This window comes from Eptatretus burgeri, chromosome 6 (genome assembly GCF_056783735.1).
Source record: "Eptatretus burgeri isolate ZD-2024b chromosome 6, Ebu_testis_v1, whole genome shotgun sequence".
Lineage (NCBI taxonomy): Eukaryota > Metazoa > Chordata > Myxini > Myxiniformes > Myxinidae > Eptatretus > Eptatretus burgeri.
This window is the reverse complement of record NC_140966.1, coordinates 49,972,762-49,995,190: the sequence shown is the minus strand read 5'-3', so window position 1 is coordinate 49,995,190 and position 22,429 is coordinate 49,972,762. Positions and strand designations below refer to the sequence as shown.

The window sequence follows — 22,429 nt, the reverse complement described above, 5'->3', positions numbered from 1 at the left end:
GTTTTCTCTGGATTTAGATCAAGAAATTATCCCGCTGGGAGGTGATCGACGTCGTACGGACCATGTCCACAGAGCAGGCCCGCTCAGGCGATGGTGCCATGAGCAAGTTTGCCAGAGGATCTCGCTTCTCAGCTGCGGAGCATCAAGAGAGATATAAAGAAGAGTGTCAGCGGATCTTTGACCTGCAGAACAAGTAAGAAGTATATTCATACCACATAACACCAAGTATGCTCACATTGATCTACATACAATACGCTTGATTCACATTCTGTACTTGCACCATTTGTTTTTAAGAAGGACATCTTCCAAACAGGATCCCTTTAACAAAATCAAACTTGTCAGTCTTAAAGAAAAGGTTCAGGATGCCAACAGTGTACAGTTGATGTCCTCAAGAACACAAGGAGGAATCTAGTTGTGTGGCGAAAACATCGGTATGCTTCGCAGTTTGAACTCAAACGGCACTTGGTCGAGCACCTGATATAGTATGATGGTAGGGCTGAGCAGTTTACATTTTGTTTCCCACTGATAGGTTTAATCTAGATCCGGACGTGAACCAAATCTAATTGGCTTGTTCTTGTCACCTACCCAACTCATCCACATAGTTTTTGAAATGTCATGCTATATATCATTTTTGGACCCATCTCTCAATGTTAAAGAATCACCTGAAAATCTTTAAAAATTCTCGGATCCAGATCTTAACCAAAATCAAATCAATTCATCCTTGTCACACTCCTAACCTGTCCACTAAGTTTCGTCTGAATACATACATAACATTTTGAGATATCGTGTTGTATATCGTTTTTAGCCCCATCACTTAATGGGGAAGAACCACTGAAAAAATTCTCGGATCCAAATCGAGATTCAGATCTTCACCGAAATCGAAAAAAATCTTCCTTGTCGCACACCCAACCTGTCCACCAAGTTTTGACTGAATCCGTCCGCAACTTTTTGAGATATCCTGCTCACAGTCAAACAAACAAACAAGAAAGATGTCGTGCTTAGCACGATACTTGTGAAATCCATAAAACGAATTTGGCCTTAAAAAATAATTGGTGGTTGAATTCAATGATGAAATATGCAACTCCTCTTCAAATTTCAAGTCACTCGGATGAAATTTGAGGATCTTGGACATCTCACCGAAGTTGTTTACCTTTGGCCTATGTTGACCTTTTGGTCCATGTTGACCTTAAAAATAATTGGTTGGTTTAATTCAGTGACCTGAAATATAAATCCTCTTCAAATTTCAAATCGATCGGATGAAAATTGAGGATATTAGAAATTCCACCGAAGGGCCCTGTCACACCTTGACGTTTTAGCCAGCGTATGGCAAGGTCTCAAAATGTATGTAAAACGCTGGCATACGCTGAACTATTGATGTTTTTTTAAGTTTTGGGCGTATAATAACGTGTTGGACGTATGCATAACATATTAGTAACGTACACAGAATGTTTTAATCACATATAGATAACTTATACCAACGAATGCTGAGCGTGTTGTTGGCGTTCACACCCTATGCCCAACGATAGTCTAACTTATGCATAGCGCACGGGAGCGTATCGCCGACGATTACGTGGCGTAGGCTATTCATAGGCTGCGGCTCGACGATTCAAATCATAACCGCACGAGACATCGAAGTGTGAAGCCGCTGTCACACCTTGACGGTTTAGCCAGCGTATGCCGACGTATGAAAAATTTGCCGAACCAAGCTGGCCCACGTCGAATACGTTATGGGTAAGTTTTGTATACGTTAAAAGCACGCTGGCATACGTCGTAGTACGTTGGCATACGTCGTCATACGCCAAGTACGTCGAGAAATTTTCAGCATGTTGAAAATTTCTCGACGTACTCGGCGTATGACACACGTTCCGCATACGCTGGCCATAAGTTACAGGCACGCTACGCGATCGTTGACACACGTCGACACACGTTATTTGTACGTTACTCATAAGTCGAAACACATCAATGTAATGGTTAGCGTCAGTGTTCCAGACTCCCTGTTTTTTTTTTTTGTTTTTTTTTTTCTTCGGTATGACGGTGATGTTGACACTTTGATTTCTAGTGCGGTTATGATTTAAATCGTTGAGCGGCAGTCTATTAATTATATTATATTATAACCGCACTACAAATTGAAGTGTTAACATCACCGTAATACCGAAGAAAAAAAAAAAAACAGGGAGTCTGGAACACTGACGCTAACCATTATATTGACGTGTTTCGACTTATGAGTAACGTACAAGTAATGTGTGTCGACGTGTGGCAACGATCGCGTAACGTGCCTACAACACGTTACTCATAGGTTAGAAATAAGTTTCAGGTACGCTAACCATTACCTCGACGTGTTTCGACTTATGAGTAACTTACAAGTAACGTGTGTCGACGTGTATCAACGATCGCGTAACGTGCCGACAACTTATGGCCAGCGTTATGCGGAACGTGTGAGTCATACGCTGGCATACGTCGTAAAATTTCAAGCATTGAAAATTTGTCTAACACCTCAGCGTACTACGACGTATGCCAGCATACAAAGACGTATGCCAGCGCACTACGACGTATGCAAACTTACCCATAACGTATTCGACGTGTGCCAGCGTTTTAGCCAAATTTTGTATACGTAAGGCATACGCTGGCTAAACCGTCAAGGTGTGACAGGGCCTTAAGTTGTTGAACTTTGGCCTATGTTGACCTTTTGACCTGAAAAACAACAGGCTTCTTCCTTATGCCAAACTCTACCATGTGGTGAAGTTTCGTGAAGATCGGTTTAAAATTGTGACCTGGAGGCGACAAACAGACAAACAAACGAAAAATCGTGCTTAGCACGACACTTGGCGAATTAGTTGACCTTTCCGTGTGGTGGTCCAAGCTGTAATGTCATGGAATGTGTGGTGTTTATTTGTTCGTACATTAATAAAATGACGCGACGTCACAAATAACAATTATCAGGCGATTGTTGTCATGGTAACGGTAGCAGATTGAAAATTTTCACAACTCATTTAAAGCCACCATGTGAGATTCAACAACTTATCGATGCTTGTTGCCTTCATTCTGATCGTAGAAAATATTTGAAAATACCTCGGAACATTGTTTTTCAACCAGCTTTACGATCCCGTTATCAGGTTTGAAATATGTTGTAAAACAAAAATATTTATTTTATATGGTGTTTTTCATGTTTTGGGTGACCCCTACCTTGACCTCGGGTCAATTTCGATCAAACTTTGTACACATGTTAATACTACATGCATAAATAGACAGTATAAGTTTCAATATAATAAGTGCAAAACTGTTTGAGAAATAGCCATGTGTGATTCACAAAATTCCCCATTGGTTTATAATGGGCGATAATATAAAGTGATGCAGAATCCAGATCCTGATCTTGAACATCACCAAAAGTCACATATCTTTTTGCACTGTGGATTTCTACCAGCTGTTAAAATTTCATCCAAATCGGTTAAGAATTGTGACCTGTAGAACTAATTGAAATTTTTTTTAATCACGCCAACAGCTAAAAACTTTGACGTCATACGCTTGCGAAAACTGTGCATAATTTGTACCAACATGCATTTTAAAACATTTAGATATTCCATTGAAGTTTGTTTTGGCGTCAACAGGAAGTCGCTACAACTTCCCGTCACTGAGTTATGTCCAAAAATGTGTTTTCACGTTGTGTGACGTCATGTCGCAATGTTTAGTCTGATTAAGACGGGGTCTGGACGCGGACCGACTCAGGTGGATTGCCTATCAGGTGTAAAAATATAAGAACGACTGGTCCAGCCGTTTGGGCTGTAGACAACCGGACAAACAAACAAAAAAACCAACAAACGGAACAGACCAACATACTTGACAAAATCGAAGATTCCGCCAAGTAACAAACAGAATAACAAAATCGACGAACCAATATACAGTACTTGAAAAATCGTCGATTTTCCTAAGTATCAGACACAGACATTCAGGGGTGAAAACATAACCTCCGTCCACCTTTGGTGGAAGAGGTAATTACAGCTGCTTTTTCTTGCATATGGCAGCTTGCGTAGCTTTCATTTTGTTTGGGCACAGCTGTGCCGCTGTTGCTGTGCCCCTTTACCAGTACACAGGTACTCATTTTGCCAACCTTGGAAGGATGACAGGCTGAGTCAACCCCACCTGGTGTTAATTCAGTGTCCAATGGGACTCAAACTCAGGACCCGAAGATCCCAAGCCAGCCACCTTAACCACAAAGCCAACACCAGGCTTGTAATTATAGCTCGACTTAACCTTCACTATTTGAGATGGAGGCAGGAAGGCATATTGGATGAGGATGGTCCCCTTACCCTAGCATCATGTGGTCATCCTCAGCTTATGTTATTATTCAATCTTGCAAGATCTTATTTTCTTACTTGTCTCTCTGCCACTTGTTTGTGGGCACACCATGTGCCTTCAAATGTTAAGAGTTCTGCCCCGAGATCACTCTTGTGACACTTCAACTTGAAGCAGATATTACAGATGCATTTCCTCAAGGTGTCAAACATTGTTGTAGCCCGACTTCATTACTGCTAATTATCAGGGTCAGGCATCACACCAACAGCTCCTTTTGCAGGAAGGCAGCATAGTGGAGAACTCCTTTACGTTGGATACTTTTCCGAGTTATCAAATCCAAATGTGACGCATGGCATCTTGCATAATTTCTGCACTCTGTTTGTATGACTAAATAGGAGTACAGGTCATAAATATTACATTCTAGCCAGATTTTATTCTCATAGTACAATGAGAATACAGAATGTAGTCCCTTAAACATTCTGTATTCTCATTGTACGATTTCAGAATAAATCTGAAAATTGATTGAAGCATCTGTGACATGGCTTTACATAATGGATGTGATTATGGTGGTATTTGTATTGCAGGTATTAAATGCATCACCATGATTTCTGTGTGACACAGGGTACTGGCATCGAGTGAGGCTCTTTCCACCGATGAGGAGAGTAGCTCAGCAGAGGACAGTGACTTTGAAGAGATGGGGAAGAATCTGGAAAGCATGCTAGCAAGCAGAAAGAGTAGCAGCCAGCTGTCTCATGAAAGAGAAGAGCAGGAAAGAAGAGAGCTGCAGAGGCTCATGCTGTCTGATGAACTGGATGAAGAGCGCAAGGAACGGGCCAGGGACCGCCGTGCCTCATGTAAGCCTGGGCTCTTCAGGGTTTGTAATGGCCAGAATGAAGGATCTGGGGGATGGGAATGAGGCATTCGTCTTCCCAGTTCTTATGAATCTTGTTTAATTATAGTGACGGCCACACCCACTCCTGGAGGCTTTCGCGACGATGATGCAGCTTCCGTGGGGAGCCTTACATCCTCCACGACGGGGCGGAGGCTCAAGATCACACGTACATTTCGGGATGGTGATGGGAAGGAATTTGTGCGATGTGAAACGGTCCGCAAAGCAGCAGTGATTGATGCCTACACACGCATTCGATCGACGCGTGATGCAGAGTTCATGTAAGTATGGTACCTGAGCACAACTTCCTGCAAACACTTTTAACATCAAGTCTAACTTTCATAATGGAGCAATGTACATATTTTACCTGCGGGAGGACGTTAGGGACAAGTATACTTCCACATGATTGATAAGGGACCGCAAGCAATCTGCTCAAATGGCAACACCAAATCAGGAAGACCAAATATGTTAATATTGATCTTTAACTTCATGTAATCATTCTTGTATTCAGTGTTATACCGACTGATGCCGCCATTATTTTCTTATGCTATTCCCTGAAGTAAGCGCTTTGCGCTGTTTGATGAGAGGCATCGAGAAGAAATGAGAAGAGAGCGACGACGTCTGCAAGAGCAGCTTCGTAGACTCAAGAGGAATCAAGAAAGGGAGAAGCTTAAAGGACCTGCTGAGCGGAAACCAAAAAAGGCCAAGGAAAAACCGGACCTTAAGGTTGAAATAATAATTTAAAATGAAGCATTTTGTTGTAAGGGAAGTGGTGTGTGTGTGTGTGTGTGTGTGTGTGTGTGTGTGTGTGTGTGTGTGTGTGTGTGTGTGTGTGTGTGTGTGTGTGTGTGTGTGTGTGTGTGTGTGTGTGTGTGTGTGTGTGTGTGTGTGTGTGTGTGTGTGTGTGTGTGTGTGTCCGTCCTCCTTTCCGTCTGCATTATAACTTTTTTTTTTGTTAATGGACTTCTGTCCTCTGTGTTTGCTGCCCCATGCAGTTGAAGTGTGGAGCATGTGGTGCCGTGGGGCATATGAGGACCAACAAATGCTGTCCGCTCTACCATCAAACCAATGCACCACCTACTAATCCCGTTGCCATGACAGAAGAACAAGAAGAAGAACTGGAGAAAACTGTCATTCCTGATAGTGAAGAGCTTATCAAGGTGGAGGGGACTAAGATTGTGCTGGGAAAACAATTGCTGGAAAGGTGAGGTGTGACATTGACTTGCAATAAATAAATGATGCTTAGATGTTTGCAATCATGATAGCATGAGTGTGCTTATTGGGTTTTCTTAGTTCTAACTTTTAAATCCTCCTTTTGAGTGAGATTTGTTTTTAGAAACATGCCAGAATAAAAATAGGCTTGCAACAAGGTAAATTCAGGAAGTGGTCATTTGGACCGTCCTGCTTATTTGGTTTCCATATCCCATTGTTTTGGTCTTCTTCTGGTAATATATATATATATATATATATATATATATATATATATATATATATATATATATATATACACACACACATGCATTCATATGTATCAGTTTGGACATCTCACTACGCTCGCCTCTCCATACATCGTTGCAGAGATTTACATCGCAGACTTGCTGTGTTATCATGATTTACACCAATCATAATGCTAACATTTCCTTTGTACAAATTTATTTCTCATATTGGTGATATATTTATTTTAAATTTATTTGTCATATAAAAAGGTCCAAGTCGTCTAAATTGTCAAGGGTCGAAGCTGTCTGATCTGTCTGAAGGGTGTAAGGGGTCTAAATGATGTTAAGGTCAAAAGGATCTTTGGGTCTTCAGGGTCTTTTGGGTTTTTGGGGTCTTTTGCATATGAGGTGTCTTTCGGGGTCTTTGGGATATTAAGGGTGTTGGCGGTTTTAAAAGGTCTTCAACGGTCGAAAGGGATTCAGCAGTCTAAAGCATTGAAAGGTACATTATAATAGTACGTAATTCATAGACATACTAGTGTGAAGTCAGGGTGCAACTGACATTCAAACAGAACATAATTAATTGACATATAGTGGGGCTTCACGGTTGAAGATACACGCTAATAGTATGTAATTAATAGACATACTGTGTGAAGTCGGTGTACAACCGATGTTCAGACAGTACATAATTAAGATATATAGGGCCAAATTTACAAAAGGCATTTCAGAGTTAAACGTGTGTAGAATCGCTAAACGTGTGATGATCACCCATTCAAAGTTAACATATCGCTGAAGAATATTTCTCTAATGCGTGATCACAACCAAGTGACAAGCGTTTCAATAACAAAGGAACATTTACAACTCAGCAAGGGCATGTTTAAGTGCTTTTAAGACCATGAAGCAAGCAGTGCACGGCTTATGATTTGTAGTTTGCACGGGACGTTGAATATGGATGCGTTAGGAGTGATTGAATGAGCTCAAGAGGAGGCAGAAGAGGAGAGGGCAGTTCACCGATGTGCATTGAGAATCTTCGAGGATAGATTCAATCCTTTGGAGAAGTATGACGATTTCAAGTTTGTCCAGCATTACAGACTCTCGAAGGAATTGGATGCTGAATCTTGTGCAAGATGACCTGGATCAATCGACACTGAGGAGCAGTGCGCTTAATCCCCTCCAACAAATGACCGTAGCGCTGCAGTTCTATGCAAGTGCATCCTTTCAATTGAATGTTGGAGCTCTGATGTTTCACAGGCCACATGTTGCAAAGTGATTCATCGTGTCACTGCAGCCATTTGTGCTAAGAAACCGCACTTTATACATTTTCCGGAAACTCCGGAAGAAAGGAGAGCTGCAACAAAAGGATTCTCTGCGATATCGCAATTCCTTGGGGTTATTGGAGCTTATTGGGGTTATTGATTAATCTCACATGGCAATTACAAATCCTGGTGGTCCAAATGCCACTCAGGCATATGAACAGAAAAAAAAACTACGACAGCGTAAATTGCCGATTTGTGTGCGACCATGTACTTCTGTTCACTAATGTAGTTGCCAGATGGTATGGGTCAGCACCTGACTCAAAAATCTTTGAAGAGTCACAGCTACACGTTCCCTCCTGCTTTTTGCATGTTGAGTTTCTTCTCATGAGCCAATGACTTTGTCTTCATCTTCATCCTCCTGCAGAGTTATCAGAGATCCCTGGCAGAGGATTTTGTGTGCTCTGGAAAATGGGCCGCCACCTTTTTCAAATATCTTCCCATACGAGCTTTGGTCTTTTTCTTGTTCTTATTTGTGCCCACCTCATGTCTCCTGACTTGGATTCTTCCCAGGTGAACCTACATTACCTCGATTAAACCCATTCGTTGCTCGAATTAATAATTGTCCCTTATTTTCGTTGCTGACATGCTGCTATCTTGGGAGCACAGGAACTAAAACTTGTCGTACAGGGTGAGGCCAATGCGAGTTGCATTGAGGTGAATTGGTTTGGTAACCTCCTGTATGGTGTGCTGAACAAAACTGATGATTAAATGGAATGAATCATAACTTAAGACATGCATAACAAAATGGCTGACACACACAGCTAAATGGATGTTAATCTCCCTTTGTAAATAGTTGTTTAAATGGGTAAATTAGCTGTGCATGTACAAAGATGGTTTTGTCAGCGTTTAAGGGTTCGGCGTGTGTTAGCAAGAAGCTCAGTCAATGCCTTTTATAAATTTTGCCCTTATAAAGGCATGGAAGGAGTGGACACTAAACGCTTTTTGTAAATTTGTCTCAAATAAAGGTATGGAAGGAGTGGGAAAACGTCACCAGATATGCATACATAATAAATAGATAGCCACTAATTATTTTTATACTATGTATATTGTATATAACCAAAGTATGAAACATGATAGATGTCTCAATAACCATCATCGATCACTTCAATCCATATTACCCAGTGGCATACATGTGGGAAACATCGGCTGTTTATGTTAATCTCCCTTCATAAATTACTGTTTAAATGAGTAATTAGCTGTGCGTGTAAAATGATGGTTTTGTCAGAGTTTATGGGCAAACCCTTAAACTCTGACAAAAACATCTACATATACAAATAATTACCCGCTTAAACAGTAATTTACCATTCGTAATAGTTGTGCCTTTATAACCAGCCGATTAGCCTCTAAAACCCCACCCATATCTCCACCATCCAATTGAAATGATGCACTTGCATCGAATCAAGACACCACGGACAATAGGTGGATGGGATTCAGAGCATTGCTCCTCATCGTAGGTTGGTCCACGTCATCGTACACTACATTCAGCAACCATGAAATGATTCCGTCAAGCGATCCATCCATCCCTCCTTCGAGATTAGCTATCCTTCCTTTCATTCATCCATCCCTCCTTCCCCTCATCCATATATCCTTCCAACCATTGATGATGGAGAAGACAATCTGTGAACGTGTACAGTCTCTAGTTATATACGAGCTATGGTTCCCACATGCATGCCACTCTGGATAATATGGATTGAAGTGATTGATGATTGTTATTGAAACATCTATCATGTTTTATGTTTGGGGTTGTAGACACAGAAACAAAAATAAATAAACAAATAGTGGCTATCTATTTATTATGTATGCAGATCTGGTGATGTTTTTCCACTCCTTCCATGCCTTTAAATGGGCCGAATTTACAAGGCGTTTAGTGAGCGTCTTGCTTACACGCCTAACCCTTAAACACTGACAAAACCATCTTTGTCTGTGCAAAACTAATTACCTGTTTCAACAGCTATTTACGAAGGGAAATTAACATCTGTGTTTAGTTGTGTGCATATAAACAGCTAAACAGCCATTTAGTTATGCACGTCGAAGTTATGATTCATTCCTTTTAATCATTTGTTTTGTTCAGTGCACCATATAAGAGGTTACCAAACCAATTAACCGCAATGACCACGCATTGGCCTTGCCTTACAAGTTTTAATTTGTGTGTTCCAACGGCAGCAGCAAGTCTGCAAAGAAAAGAGGGGACAATTGTTCATTCAAGCACCAAATGGGTTTAATCGAGGTAATGAAGGTTTACCGAGGAACAATCCAAGACAAGAGAAGCGACGTGGGTGCAAATAAGAAAAATCACCTCGCAGGGGAAGATATTTCAAAAAGGATTGCAGCTCATTTCCCAGAGCACACAAAATCCTCTGCCAGGGACCTCCGAGGACTCTGGAAGAGGATGAAGATGAAAGCAAAAGCACTCGTGGCTCGTAAGAAGAAACTTGACAAGCAAAAAACAGAGGAGGGAAGGCTGCGACCGGTGAACTGGGCGATGAAATTGTTGCGATATTGACGATCATCACTGAAGACTTGGATCAAGTACATAATGACGTGGATGCCGACCGATGCTCCATCAGCTCAGCAGCGCGTCGTCGTGGATGATGATGCTCTGTCAGCGACTGGTAGTCTGAAACGAGCTGACGAGATTCGTCTGATTCCATCGACCAGCACACCTGATTCTCACTTCAGGTAATTATATGTTTTTTTCTTTACGATGAATAGAAATCGTATTATGAAAATACAATAATTACTTTGTAAATTCATGCACATTCTTTGTAATCTATTGACATATTGATATATGTATTCAAAAAATACATTAACTTCTTTTTCTGTTGTAGTGACGTTGAGGAGGAAGACGGAGTTCTGCTGGAAGAGTTTGAAGAAGAAGACGACAATGATTATTGGGATTTAATGCAGAATGCTCATTCAAACAAAAGGGGCAATTCCAAATGCAAAGGGTAAGGAACGATTGGCTTTCTTGTTTATAAATTTTTTAGCAGGCTGCACTTCACTTTATATGCGATCCGCTCCATCTTGTCCACTCTTACGTGAATGTGCTTTTATTCCAGGAAAGGCAATAAATCGTCGACATCTCCAGGTCAGCCGATGAACCCCATGCTGCTAAAAGCGACCGAAGCATTGCATTATCTGAAAGAAGAGTGTGAAGCCAAGATGATACTGATTGCTCTTCAGCGAAAGACTGCAAAATGTAAACGAAGGGCGTACGAAGCCAAAGTAGAGTATTGCATGGAGAAAAGAAAACTGCTTTGCTTAAATCTGTGAAATAATTAGATTTTTGAAAATAAATATCAATACTAAGTAAAAAGTGTAATATATTGTACTTACTGAATAAAATGTTCCATAATGAACTTCTGTCGAAATATGTTCCCGCAAAAATCAGCTTCCACTCTGGTCGCTGGTTTGGTTCTGGCAGGTTTTCACTTGTTGTGTCATGGTCGGGCTCAGGCAGTGGATCATTACTTCGTCAAGCCAAATTTTGCAAAACGAATGCACCATGCTGTGCTCCAACTGAAATAAAAGCAATGATCAACTTACTCGGTGTAAATTCAGAAAGGGTTCTCAGATTATAAAGGGTTTCTTCACAATTGATCAAAAATCTTCATTGAAATTTATTGACTGTACAACTCAGATGAGTTCCCTTGATTACACAAGGAAATCTTTTCTTCCAGGCACCAAAGGCTCTTTTTATCACTCCCCTCGTACTCCTATTCGCCTGGTTGTAGCATCTCTCCGCTGCTGTCCTCGGAAGCGCCCCAGAGTCAGCATGAACACGTCAGATCCCCGCGTAAAATGCCTTGGTATTCTCCTCTTTAAAATTTCTCAATCAGTTGCGACCCTTCAAAAATTCTCGAGTCATGTGCTGACCCATACCATCTGGCGACTACATTAGTGAACAGAAGTATATGGTCGCACACAAATTGGCAATTTAGACTGCAGTAGCCTTTGCTGTTCATATACCTGCGTGCATTTGGACCACCAGGATTTACAATTGCCAGGTGAGATCCATAAATAACTCCTATGACCCCACAAAATTGTGATATTGCAAAGAATCTATATATATATATATATATATATATATATATATATATATATATATATATATATATATATATATATATATATATATATATATATATTTGGGCACTTATTTTGACCCCTCTGTGAAACCATCTGAGACCTTGGGATGATATGCCAACATTTTGGATCCTGGGGTTGGGGGAGGAGGTTATTTTTCACTAGATCCACTCTATTGCTAGAATTTGAAATACTGCTCAGTTATACAAAGGGCAACCCTTTGAAAACGAATGAATACCTCAATGGAATTTTTTCACACCTGGAAATCCATCCATTCCATTGGGACCACACTCTGTATAGAACGTTGGTGCTGCCTCAGCAGTCTCCTTGGCTATTGGGTACAATCCTGGATGGGTCGCCGTTCCAACACAGGATCCAGGCATGCTGGCACTCATTTTGCCGACCTTGGAAGGATGACAGGCTGAGTTAACCCCACCAGGAATTAATTCAACAGCTGAGGGGGATTTGAACTCAGGATCTGAGGATCCCAAGCTCACCACCCTAACCATTAAGCCAACACCAGGCATACCTGGAAATGACATGGTGACAAGTTTCTTTCCTGGGAGGTTTCCCCTTCTCTGGAGGCTGTGTGGAAGGAAGGGCACCTTTATGCAGGTTTTAAGCTATTTTCATTGTTTTTCAACCATAACTCCACAACAACACAACACACTTACCCTCAGGTGCCTCATATATGTGGTACTGTCATGGGGAATATGTTTGAAAACAAAAAAAATCCCGAAGGAGAGCAATCATCCCTGACAGTTCAGTTTAAATTGAAGCCTACAAAAAATATAATATATGTATTGTCTATTGTTAGCGTTTGAAATAATCCTGGGTTATAAACTGACAATCCATTGAAAACAGGTATCCTGCTAGTCACTACATATTTCGAGTTTTCCCTCTGTTATTGTTTCTGTTTTCAGGATTATCCTGGCCTTTGAAGGTTTTATGGATGCATACAAGCAAATGGAGAGCAAGTTTAGATGTGATTGTGTTGCCTTAGTCTCGCCAGAAGGGTGGTGTGTTGAGCCAACTCGTGTGTTGAGCAGTGCCGATGAGGTGAGGAGGAAATCGTTGGTGCTGAAGTTTCCCAGGCAGCAGGCCCCACAGAAAAAGAAACGGAGAACTGGGACGAGCATCCATTGTGACTACCTGAATGTAACTATCTTGATTTTGAGCAACATCGCCATTGCAATTTTGCTAAAATGTTGAATCTCAAGCTGCTCGATGGATGTGAAGGTGAAGAGGTTTTCATGCGCACACATAAATCTTATCACCAGATTATTTATTTATTTATCACAGCACACCTTGGTAAAATTAATGCAACACTTGCAATGTTGTCTCTGAAAAGTCAACAAGAATGTGTCTCGTTTCCAACGTTCTCCAATCTTGCCTTGATACTTTAATGACACTTTAATAACACAACCTCACACTAGATTGGAGGTGATATCATAGCTGCATGGGTGTGCACTGTCATGATGTCATCGTGCAGTGTAGCACGATCGTGCTCCGAGAATGCTCACACATGTTAGATAAAATGCTTTTCCAGTAGGAAATGTAAGTTGTTAAAAAAAATTATTCTGCACTGTACAGCTTAAATTGTTCAAAAACAAAATTTGGAATTACTTGGGAAGAGGAAAATGAGAAGGTTGAGAGCTCGCATCATTGATCTTGCTATAGGGGCTATATTTCACTAATAGCCCCCTATCCGTTCATTGCATGAGAATTGTGTTGGAATGTTTGAACCCAAGTCCCATTATACTTTACCAAGCAACATCAGAAAGGATTAGAAATTGGGGGTGGGTGGAAAAAGAGTTTCTTGGAGTGATGTCATGGGGTGGTGGGGGGGGGGGGATAAGAAGAAAAATGGTTTAGGTTGGATGGGATAGGACACTTGTCTGGAGGCAAGCATACCACACCGTTATGACTTCACATCGTGTGTTTACAACTACTACTGCTTGTACACTGTTATAACATAACTACTATGACTTATACGGTACACCTTTATAACTACTATGACTACTACTACTATAAACTAATTACAAATACTACTATATACTACCACACCATTATAACATGTACTACCAGCACTGTATATGATTAGTACTATATACTACTATTGTATACTATGACTACTATATACTAATACAACTATACTACGACTACATACAACTACTATATACTACCCAAGGCGTAAGATATGACGATGATAGGGTGTCCAAGATTTGCATCCATGCAGAAGTGTTGATAGGACGACGACGCGATAGACACTGATCTTGGAGTCCAGGCGAACGCCACACTCATGCCAAAGATGATGCGTCAATCTTCCAAAGGACACACATGCTTGACTAAGTATTGATGTTACTTTGTCGTCAATCTTTGCATTTTTGGAGAGGACACCTCCGAGGTAAACAAACTTATCGACAACTTTGAGTGGCATGTCATCGATGGTAATGTGTGGTACAGTATACGCACCTTCTGGTCTCGGCTGAAGGATACCCTTGGTCTTTTTGAGGCTAATCTTAAGGCCATAGCGATGAGCAGATTGCACAAAGGAGTTGAAAATAAATTGCATGTCTTCGAGATTGTGACTGTAGAGTGCACAGTCATCGGTGAAAAGTAGATCACGGAGCAATATTTCCGTGATTCTAGACTTGGCCTTCAGACGCTGCAAATTAAAGACACTGCCATCAGGACGAAACTGGATCATCACTCCCCGGATGCAATCTTGAAAAGCATCATGAAGCATAGAGGAAAACAATGCTAAATAATAGGGGGGCTAGGACACAGCCTTGCTTTGTGCCGTTTGTAACAGGAAATGGCTCAGAAGTGCATCCACTGTCCCTCACATGAACAACCATGCCATCATGGAGGGATCTGATGATGTTAACTAACTTAGCAGGACAGCCGACTTTTTACAGTACCTTCCCCAGGCCTTCCGGACTGACCAGATCAAACGCTTTCGTAAGGTCGACAAAGACCATGTATAAGTCACAGTGTTGATCTCTACTCTTTTCCTGGAGTTGATGAGCAGAGAACATCATATTGGTCATGCCACATCCAGCGCGAAAGCCACATTGGCTTTCTGGGATGATGTTGTTGGCAATTGTTGGTGACATGCGATTAAGAATGATGTGGGCAAGTATTTTCCCAGCAATAGATAGTGAGGTCACACCAAGGTAGTTGTTAACACATGGCCTATCACCTTTGCATTTGTACAGGGGAACAATCATGGCATCTTTGAAGACCTGGGGTACTGACTCCTCACTCCACATGGTAATGTAGAATTGGGTCAGTCCTGTAAGGAGGTTGGCACCACCAAACTCGAAAACCTCGGAAGGGATACCATCGTCACCAGGGGTCTTACTGCTCTCCCCTCTGGGCTGGTGCCCCTACCTCACACCTTGCTCAGCTTGACACCATGGAAACCGAGCCTTGATCAATTTGCCTTGATCATTTCCATATGTGATGCCTTCATAAGATTCTTGGCATCACCTGGTGAGATAGAATATATAACACCTCAATCCTAGACCGCTGTCACGTCCAAGGAATTGTGTATTTCCTGATGCAAGCCCAGCTTTGTTGGTCAGGACACCTCACACGTGTGGAAGACCATAGAATCACGAAAGCACCTTTCTTTGGCCAACTTAAATTTGGTAAATGTTCAGGTGGTGGACAAAGGAAGTGGTATTAGGATGTCCTCAAGTCTACACTCAAGTATTGTGCCATTCTAATCACCACCTGGGAGAATGAGGCCACAAACAGGTCAGCTTGGCGTAACCTTTGCCGCAAAGGCCTGGACCACTTTGAATGTGGGAGACTTGCTATCAAGAGACAGTGGAGGCAAGAAAGGAAAACCTGCCAACGTCCACCTCTGCAAGGAACAGCCGATACCTGCGATGTTTGCAGTGGATGCTGTGGGTCCCGCATTGGACGACACAGCCATCGCACAACACACAATGCTTGCTTGGTGAGCACACCAATGAAGGGGAGAGATTTGTCGAAAGCGATGACTCACACCATCATATACTACTACTTGTACTACTACTTGGACTACTATATGCTGCTACTGAGCTTTCCTGCATTCTGAGCACATGCCTCTAAAGCCATTCTAACAATAGCATGACTATTTCCACCACTTCTGCTACTACTTCTACTACTTCCACTACAACTTCTACCACTACGACTTATACTGCCTCAATCCCGCTTTATTTATGGTGTCGTCCAAAGAGGGAGTTTGATCCAAGTTTTTCCTGGAGCAGCTGGCCAGGCCTGATGTTTGTCTGGAGCTGATTTGTGCAGCAATTTTTTTTTTTAATTGGATACAGAGTCATGGCTCATGGAGGAGTTGGAACACAACGGACCAGGACATAACATAACTCACCTCCTCTTTGCGAAAGACACCTTGGGAACCTTAACCTCCACCAACTAATTTTAGCAGACGGGACACTCAGTGAGCGTCAAACTGAGGGATGGCATCGCTTTGTGTTGCAACGTCCTGACTGTGAAGCACCAATCCGACATTTTGTTGTTGGTTAGGGAATTGAACCTAAACTTGACAGCTCAAATGAAAGTGTGCTTCCTCTACACCATCTTGTTGGACAGGTAGTGGATGAATACCTTGGTGGAAAAAAAAATACGGTCGGTTCCAATAAGTTCATTTTACTTTCAAACTTTATCAACAAAGCCAGTCGCCAACTGGGCATCCTCCATCATGCAAAGTCCTTCCTTGGCACATCTGAACTCCTATCCACCGACAAGGCTTTCATCCACAGCTTGATGGAGTACTGCTCTCCCCTCTGGGCTGGCACTCCTGCCTCACACCTTGCTCAGCTTGACGCCATGGAAACCAATGCTTTCAAGATCATTGGAATCTCTCACGATGAAGCTGAGTCTCCAAGCTTATCACTTCGCCATCGCCTACAGGTCGGTGGTCTTGTTGTCTTCTTCTGCCTCCCTTCTGGTCTTGCACCCTCTGCCCTCTCCATGCTTAGCCACCTCCAGGCATCTGCAGGATGCATGCAGTCTACCAGAAACCCCCTCCTTGTGAAACTGCCTAAATCCAGAACCACTGTTCACCTTCACTCATTTATTCCTCTTTTTTTCTTGCTTGTGGAACCAACTTCCACACTCTCTTCAATCTCATTATCCCCTCCAGGTCTTCAAGATAGCTGTTCACCACCATCTCACATCATCCCCCATCCAAAACCATGATCTTTTATACACCCATTAGACCACCCACTACCCTTCATCGTTACCCGCATCCCTTGTTTGTCCGTCTCTATTTTCTCCCTCTGCCCTGCTGTTGGCATTTCCCCCTTCTCCTTCTGCTGTTCCTTTTATGTTGCGTCCTGAACCGTTCTGAATTCTCCCTCTTCCACGAGCCTTCACTATTTATACAAATCACAATAATAATAATAATAATAATAATAATAATAATAATAATAATAATAATAATAAAAATAACTGCATGTTAACCTTGAACCATTCATAAAACCTTAAGGCCCGGTCACACCTTGACGTTTTAGCCAGCGATGGCAACGTATTAAAATGTATCTAAAACACTGGCTTACGTTGAACTTTTGATGTTTTTTTTTAAAGATTCGGACGTATTCATAGCGACTTGGTCTTATGTATAACGCATTGGTAACGGACACAGAACGTTTCGTTGTGTTATAGATAACTTATACCAACGAATGCTGAACCTGTTGTCGGCCTACACAACCGATGCACAATGATAGTCTAACTTAGGCATAGCGCGTTGCACGCATCGCCGACGATGTCGTGACGTAGCCTATTAAAAGGCTGACGCACAACGATTCGAATCATAACTGCCGTAGAAATGGAAGTGTCAAAATCGCGGTCACACCTTGGCGATCTTGCCAGCGTATGCCGACGTAACAAAAAGTGTGTCTAAAACGTTGGGGCACGTCAAATACGGTATGGGTAAGTTTGGTATACGTGAGTAGAACGCTAAAGTACGCTATCATACGTCGTAGTAATTAGAGTACGTCAAGAAATTTTAAACATGTTCAAAATTTTATGACGTACTCGGCGTATGACACATTATCCCCTCCAGGTCCTCCATTATTATCCTCCTCCATTATCCCCTCCCCTATGACACATTCCGAATGCGATGGGGATAAGTTTTACACACGATATGTGGACGCTTATAAGCGTCCACAAAGGCTACTTATAAGCTACTCATAAGTCGAAACACGTCGCGGTAATGTCTTTTTTACGCGAAACTTATTTCTAACTTATGTTTGACGTGCTTTGAACCAATTCTTTACGTAGTCCCAATACACATCGACGTATGTAGACGTATTCCAATGACGTCTTCCGGTCGACAAAAAAAAAATTAATGTGTTTCTAGCTTACAACTGCCATATAAAGACGTGTTCCCAGCAGTTTTGGGAATTGGTATATAAAAATGGTGTTCATAAAAGGGGAACCCAACAGTGTTTTCGAGTCCTTTTTGAGTTGATGTCCATGTCAGCAGTAACAGTATCAGTATCAGTATCAGTATTAGTATTAGTATTAGTAGTAGTTTGTTCATGTTGGCAGTGGTAGGGGAGTGTGAGGGGGAGGGTGTGGGTTATGATGGATCGTCCTTGCGTCCGCATGTCCACGGGTAGGAGACATCTTTTCACCATTGTTCGAAGTTCTTCGTGGCTAATTTTTTATGGGGCTTTTTCAACAATGAGCTATAGCTTGTTTTTTCCGATTTAGGTCTATTCATAACGGGTTGGAAAAATGCACAATGAACTAATAATGCGCATAGAGCGCTTTGATTACTTATAGATACGATATACCAACGAATAATTATCGTGAAGCCGGCGTTCACAAACTATGCCCAACGATAGCCGAACTTATCCATATCGTGCGGCAGTTTATCTTTGCCGGTGACGTAGGGTTTGCTATTCATAGGCTGCCACTCAACGATTTAAATGGCTGCATCTCCACTATTGAAAGTAGACGCTTGCGCTCAACAATTGGATTTTTTTTACACTCAACGACTTTTAAACGGTACCACTCAGCTATTTTCATTGCTTACAATGAACGATTTAAATTGCTGTCACTCGCCTTTGTTTTTTGACGCTGGCGCTCGGAAATTTTAATCGTTTCTATTGAACGTGCTAAATCGCTCAAACCCCATTATTGAAAGTAGACGCTTGCGCTCAACAATTGGATTTTTTTTACACTCAACGACTTTTAAACGGTACCACTCAACTATTTTCATTGTTTACAATGAACGATTTAAATTGCTGTCACTCGCCTTTGTTTTTTGACGCTGGGGTTTGGAAATTTGAAGCGTTTCTTCTGAACGTGTTAAAACGCTCAAACGACTATTTTAAATAGACGCTGCCGATGGACAATTGGAATCATAGCCAAGCAAGACATCGAAGTGTGAACATCCTCGTCATGCCGAAGAAAAGTTTGAAGAATGCTGCAAATAAGTGTCCTGGCCGTGGCCGTGGACGCTGACGCAAGGACGATCCATTATACCAACGTCTTTCAGCCTATGAGTAACTTAAAAGTAACGTCTGTCGATGTGTGGCAACGATCGCGTAACGTGCCAACAACACGTTAATCATAGGTTAGAAATAAGTTTCGGGTATGCTAAACATTACCTCGGCGTGTCTCAACTTATGATTAACTTACAAGTAGCATGTGTTGACGTCTGTCAACGATCGCAGACCGTGCATACAACTTGTGGCCAGCGTAGCGGAACGTGTGAGTCATACGCCGGCATACGTCGTGAAATTTCAAGCATGAAAAAATTTGAGGACAACCAAAAAGTACAACGTTTAAAGCCAACGTACAACGACGTATGGCAGTGTTTTTCAGCGTGCTCTCAATGTTATCAAAACTTACCCATAACGTATTCAACGTGTGCCAGCGTTTTAGAAAAAAAAATTTAAAAATCGGCATACGTTGGCTAAAACGTCAAGGTGTGACCGGGCCTTTACATTACAGAAGTAAACCCATGGAAATAATTTTTATTATAATCTGGTTGGAGGTTTTCATTTTGGTGCTGGACAGTCTGCACCTTTGTTGAGATCTACTTTGTACTGTTGTGATATTTATGTAAAATTTGATTTTTTTGAAAGTTTACACTTCTTTTTAGCAAAAGAATGAAGACCCCCCCACCCCAAAACAAAATTCACAAAGAGCAAACCACATTATTTTTATGCCTCTGCGATGAAGTCGTTGGAGGCATTGTTTTTGAGTTGGCCGTCTGTCTGTCCGTCCATTCGTGCATCCGTGATAGGTTTTTGTTGCCACAGTAACTAAAGAACAGCTGAAGGGATCCAAGTCAAACATAGTACACATATGTATGTAAAGATAAACTGATTAGATTATGGAATCAAGAGGTCAAAGGTCAGAGGTCCCATTAGGTAAAAAATGATGTTACCACACCAACTTGTGAACCAGTGATGGGGTTTTGACCAAACTTGGGATAAGTATATATTATGATGCAAAGATGAACTGATTCGATTTTGGCATCAAGAGGTCAAAGGTCAGAGGTCATGTCAGGTTAAAAATGTGATGCTTAAGAACAGCTGAAGGGATTTAAACCAAACTTGGTACAAGTATGTACATTGTATAATGATGTAATAATGTGGGCGAAGGCATATCTGTCGACTTTGCGGCGTCAAATGATGTCTGGTTTCTTCTGAGATGCAAAACACATTTCTGTCCTCGTGCAAGTGGTGTGCTTGTGATTTTATGTAGCCATACAACTGATACAAGTCACCCATAAAGACTCATGGGATACATATAATGGTGTCTTATGAGTCTTCATGGATGAAATTATTTGAATGTTTGCACCAGCGAGGGTCTGTGAGTGCTACATCTGGTCCTGCCTCCAACAGCGACCTAACAAGTCAGTCCACCGGCGACGCACAGACCCAATGGTGACCCTGTCCTCTGTACTGGAAGAAATCCTGAACACAATGAGGGACCTACCCAATGTATGTACTTTCTCATTTTAACCATTGTCTTCTAATGTCACTACTGTTCATGTAAACACACTGATACCTCCTGATGTTGTTGACATTTATGCAACGTATTCCATTCATTCGTGTGAAGCTCTTCCATCCGTGTGATAGATCGAAGAAGAAAAGGAATTGATAAACTTCTTAAGATGCTCGTACATAAAATTAAATGACATTTAAGTAATTTTAAATGCATTGTTTTAAGTTGTATTGTTTACTTGTAATCATAATACATAACATCAAATAAATGGATATGTGAGTTATTGATTATATTTGCTGTTCTTTACCAAATTTAACTTTGGTGCTGTAATTTGTCTCAGTTTGTGGCCCTTCAACAGAATGGGATATCCCATAATGAGGAAACATGATTTTCCATAATTTCTCATGTAATTTTGTTTGTAAAATTGATGTTCCCCGTCACGTGAGACAAGCGCACTATGTATCACTCACATGAAGGCTTATGGGCAGCTTGTAATCAGAAACCTTTTCAGCAAAAGTCAAGTCATCACTTTTTCACATCTGCTGCTATCGCGACATTTCTATCCACACTTCCGTTCCACCGCTACCCCCTTTCTTCCAGACATACCCATTCCACACGCCGGTGAACCCTCGGCTAGTCCGAGATTACCATCGTGTGATCTCACGCCCAATGGATCTGCAGACCATGAGGGAGAACCTTCGTCGGAAACTTTATCACTCTCGCCAGGAATTCCACTCGCACGCAGAACTGATTGTGAAGAACAGTGCCATTTACAATGGTGAGATCCAGGAAGTTGGGCTTCTTATTAGAGGAAAGTTTTGAGTTGAAATGGTGGGGAAACACAGGACAATGGTGAAGTATGACTTCATTGAGCTTAGCAACCAGGGAATTGCTGTCTTGTAGACATGTTAAATGCAGAACACGAAAAAGGGAAATCTCACTTCATTACTTTATTACTCGGTCATGTCTGTTTGCCAGTCTCTTTCTTAGTGGGTGTATTCCAGAGGGAAGTGTCATTCTATTTTTCATTTATGACTGCTTGCCCAGCTTGTCAACTGACAAAACCATCATCATTGTACAAATGGTTAAATATTGGACATCTCTTCAATGTGAGTCAACGAAGAAGCTGTTAAATGTCCATACAGTCATACAGTTGTATAATTAATCTCTCAGGAGCGTTGTGGAGGAAGTCGCTACAGACCAGAATGATGAATGAGCATGCCCACAAGATAAAAATTTAAAACATGCAAATGATTTGCAGAAATAGATAATAAAACATGCCACAATATGCCTATCCACATAGTGGGCAAGTCTACATACTAGCAGAAGAGCTGTGGTCCATTTATTTAATCATTATGTACTGGAGGAGTGGTGGGGGACAGGGATGTTAAAATGAGAGAATTTTATCGAGAAAGGGAAGACAAGTGACG

At 41.5% G+C, this 22,429-nt stretch overlaps 2 protein-coding genes across 6 annotated transcripts in view; both read left to right on the top strand.

Moving 5' to 3' along the window:
- Window positions 1-22,429, top strand: part of LOC147024746 (transcription initiation factor TFIID subunit 1-like) — a 116,486-nt gene that overhangs the window by 71,534 nt on the left and 22,523 nt on the right. For all 5 annotated transcript variants that reach the window (XM_085884975.1, XM_085884974.1, XM_085884972.1 and 2 more), the window contains 8 exons: window positions 18-193; window positions 4,912-5,144; window positions 5,250-5,460; window positions 5,740-5,905; window positions 6,175-6,383; window positions 13,067-13,175; window positions 20,897-20,995; window positions 21,600-21,777. In XM_085884975.1, coding sequence (XP_085741101.1) covers window positions 18-193; window positions 4,912-5,144; window positions 5,250-5,460; window positions 5,740-5,905; window positions 6,175-6,383; window positions 13,067-13,175; window positions 20,897-20,995; window positions 21,600-21,777 — 1,381 coding nt within the window. The remainder of the gene's footprint in view (window positions 1-17; window positions 194-4,911; window positions 5,145-5,249; window positions 5,461-5,739; window positions 5,906-6,174; window positions 6,384-13,066; window positions 13,176-20,896; window positions 20,996-21,599; window positions 21,778-22,429) is intronic.
- LOC147024747 (uncharacterized) lies at window positions 10,468-13,020 on the top strand. Its single transcript, XM_085886929.1, has 5 exons — window positions 10,468-10,610; window positions 10,760-10,879; window positions 10,991-11,130; window positions 11,612-11,740; window positions 12,941-13,020. The coding sequence occupies exons 1-5, from the start codon at window positions 10,468-10,470 to the stop codon at window positions 13,018-13,020; spliced, it is 612 nt and encodes a 203-aa protein (XP_085743055.1).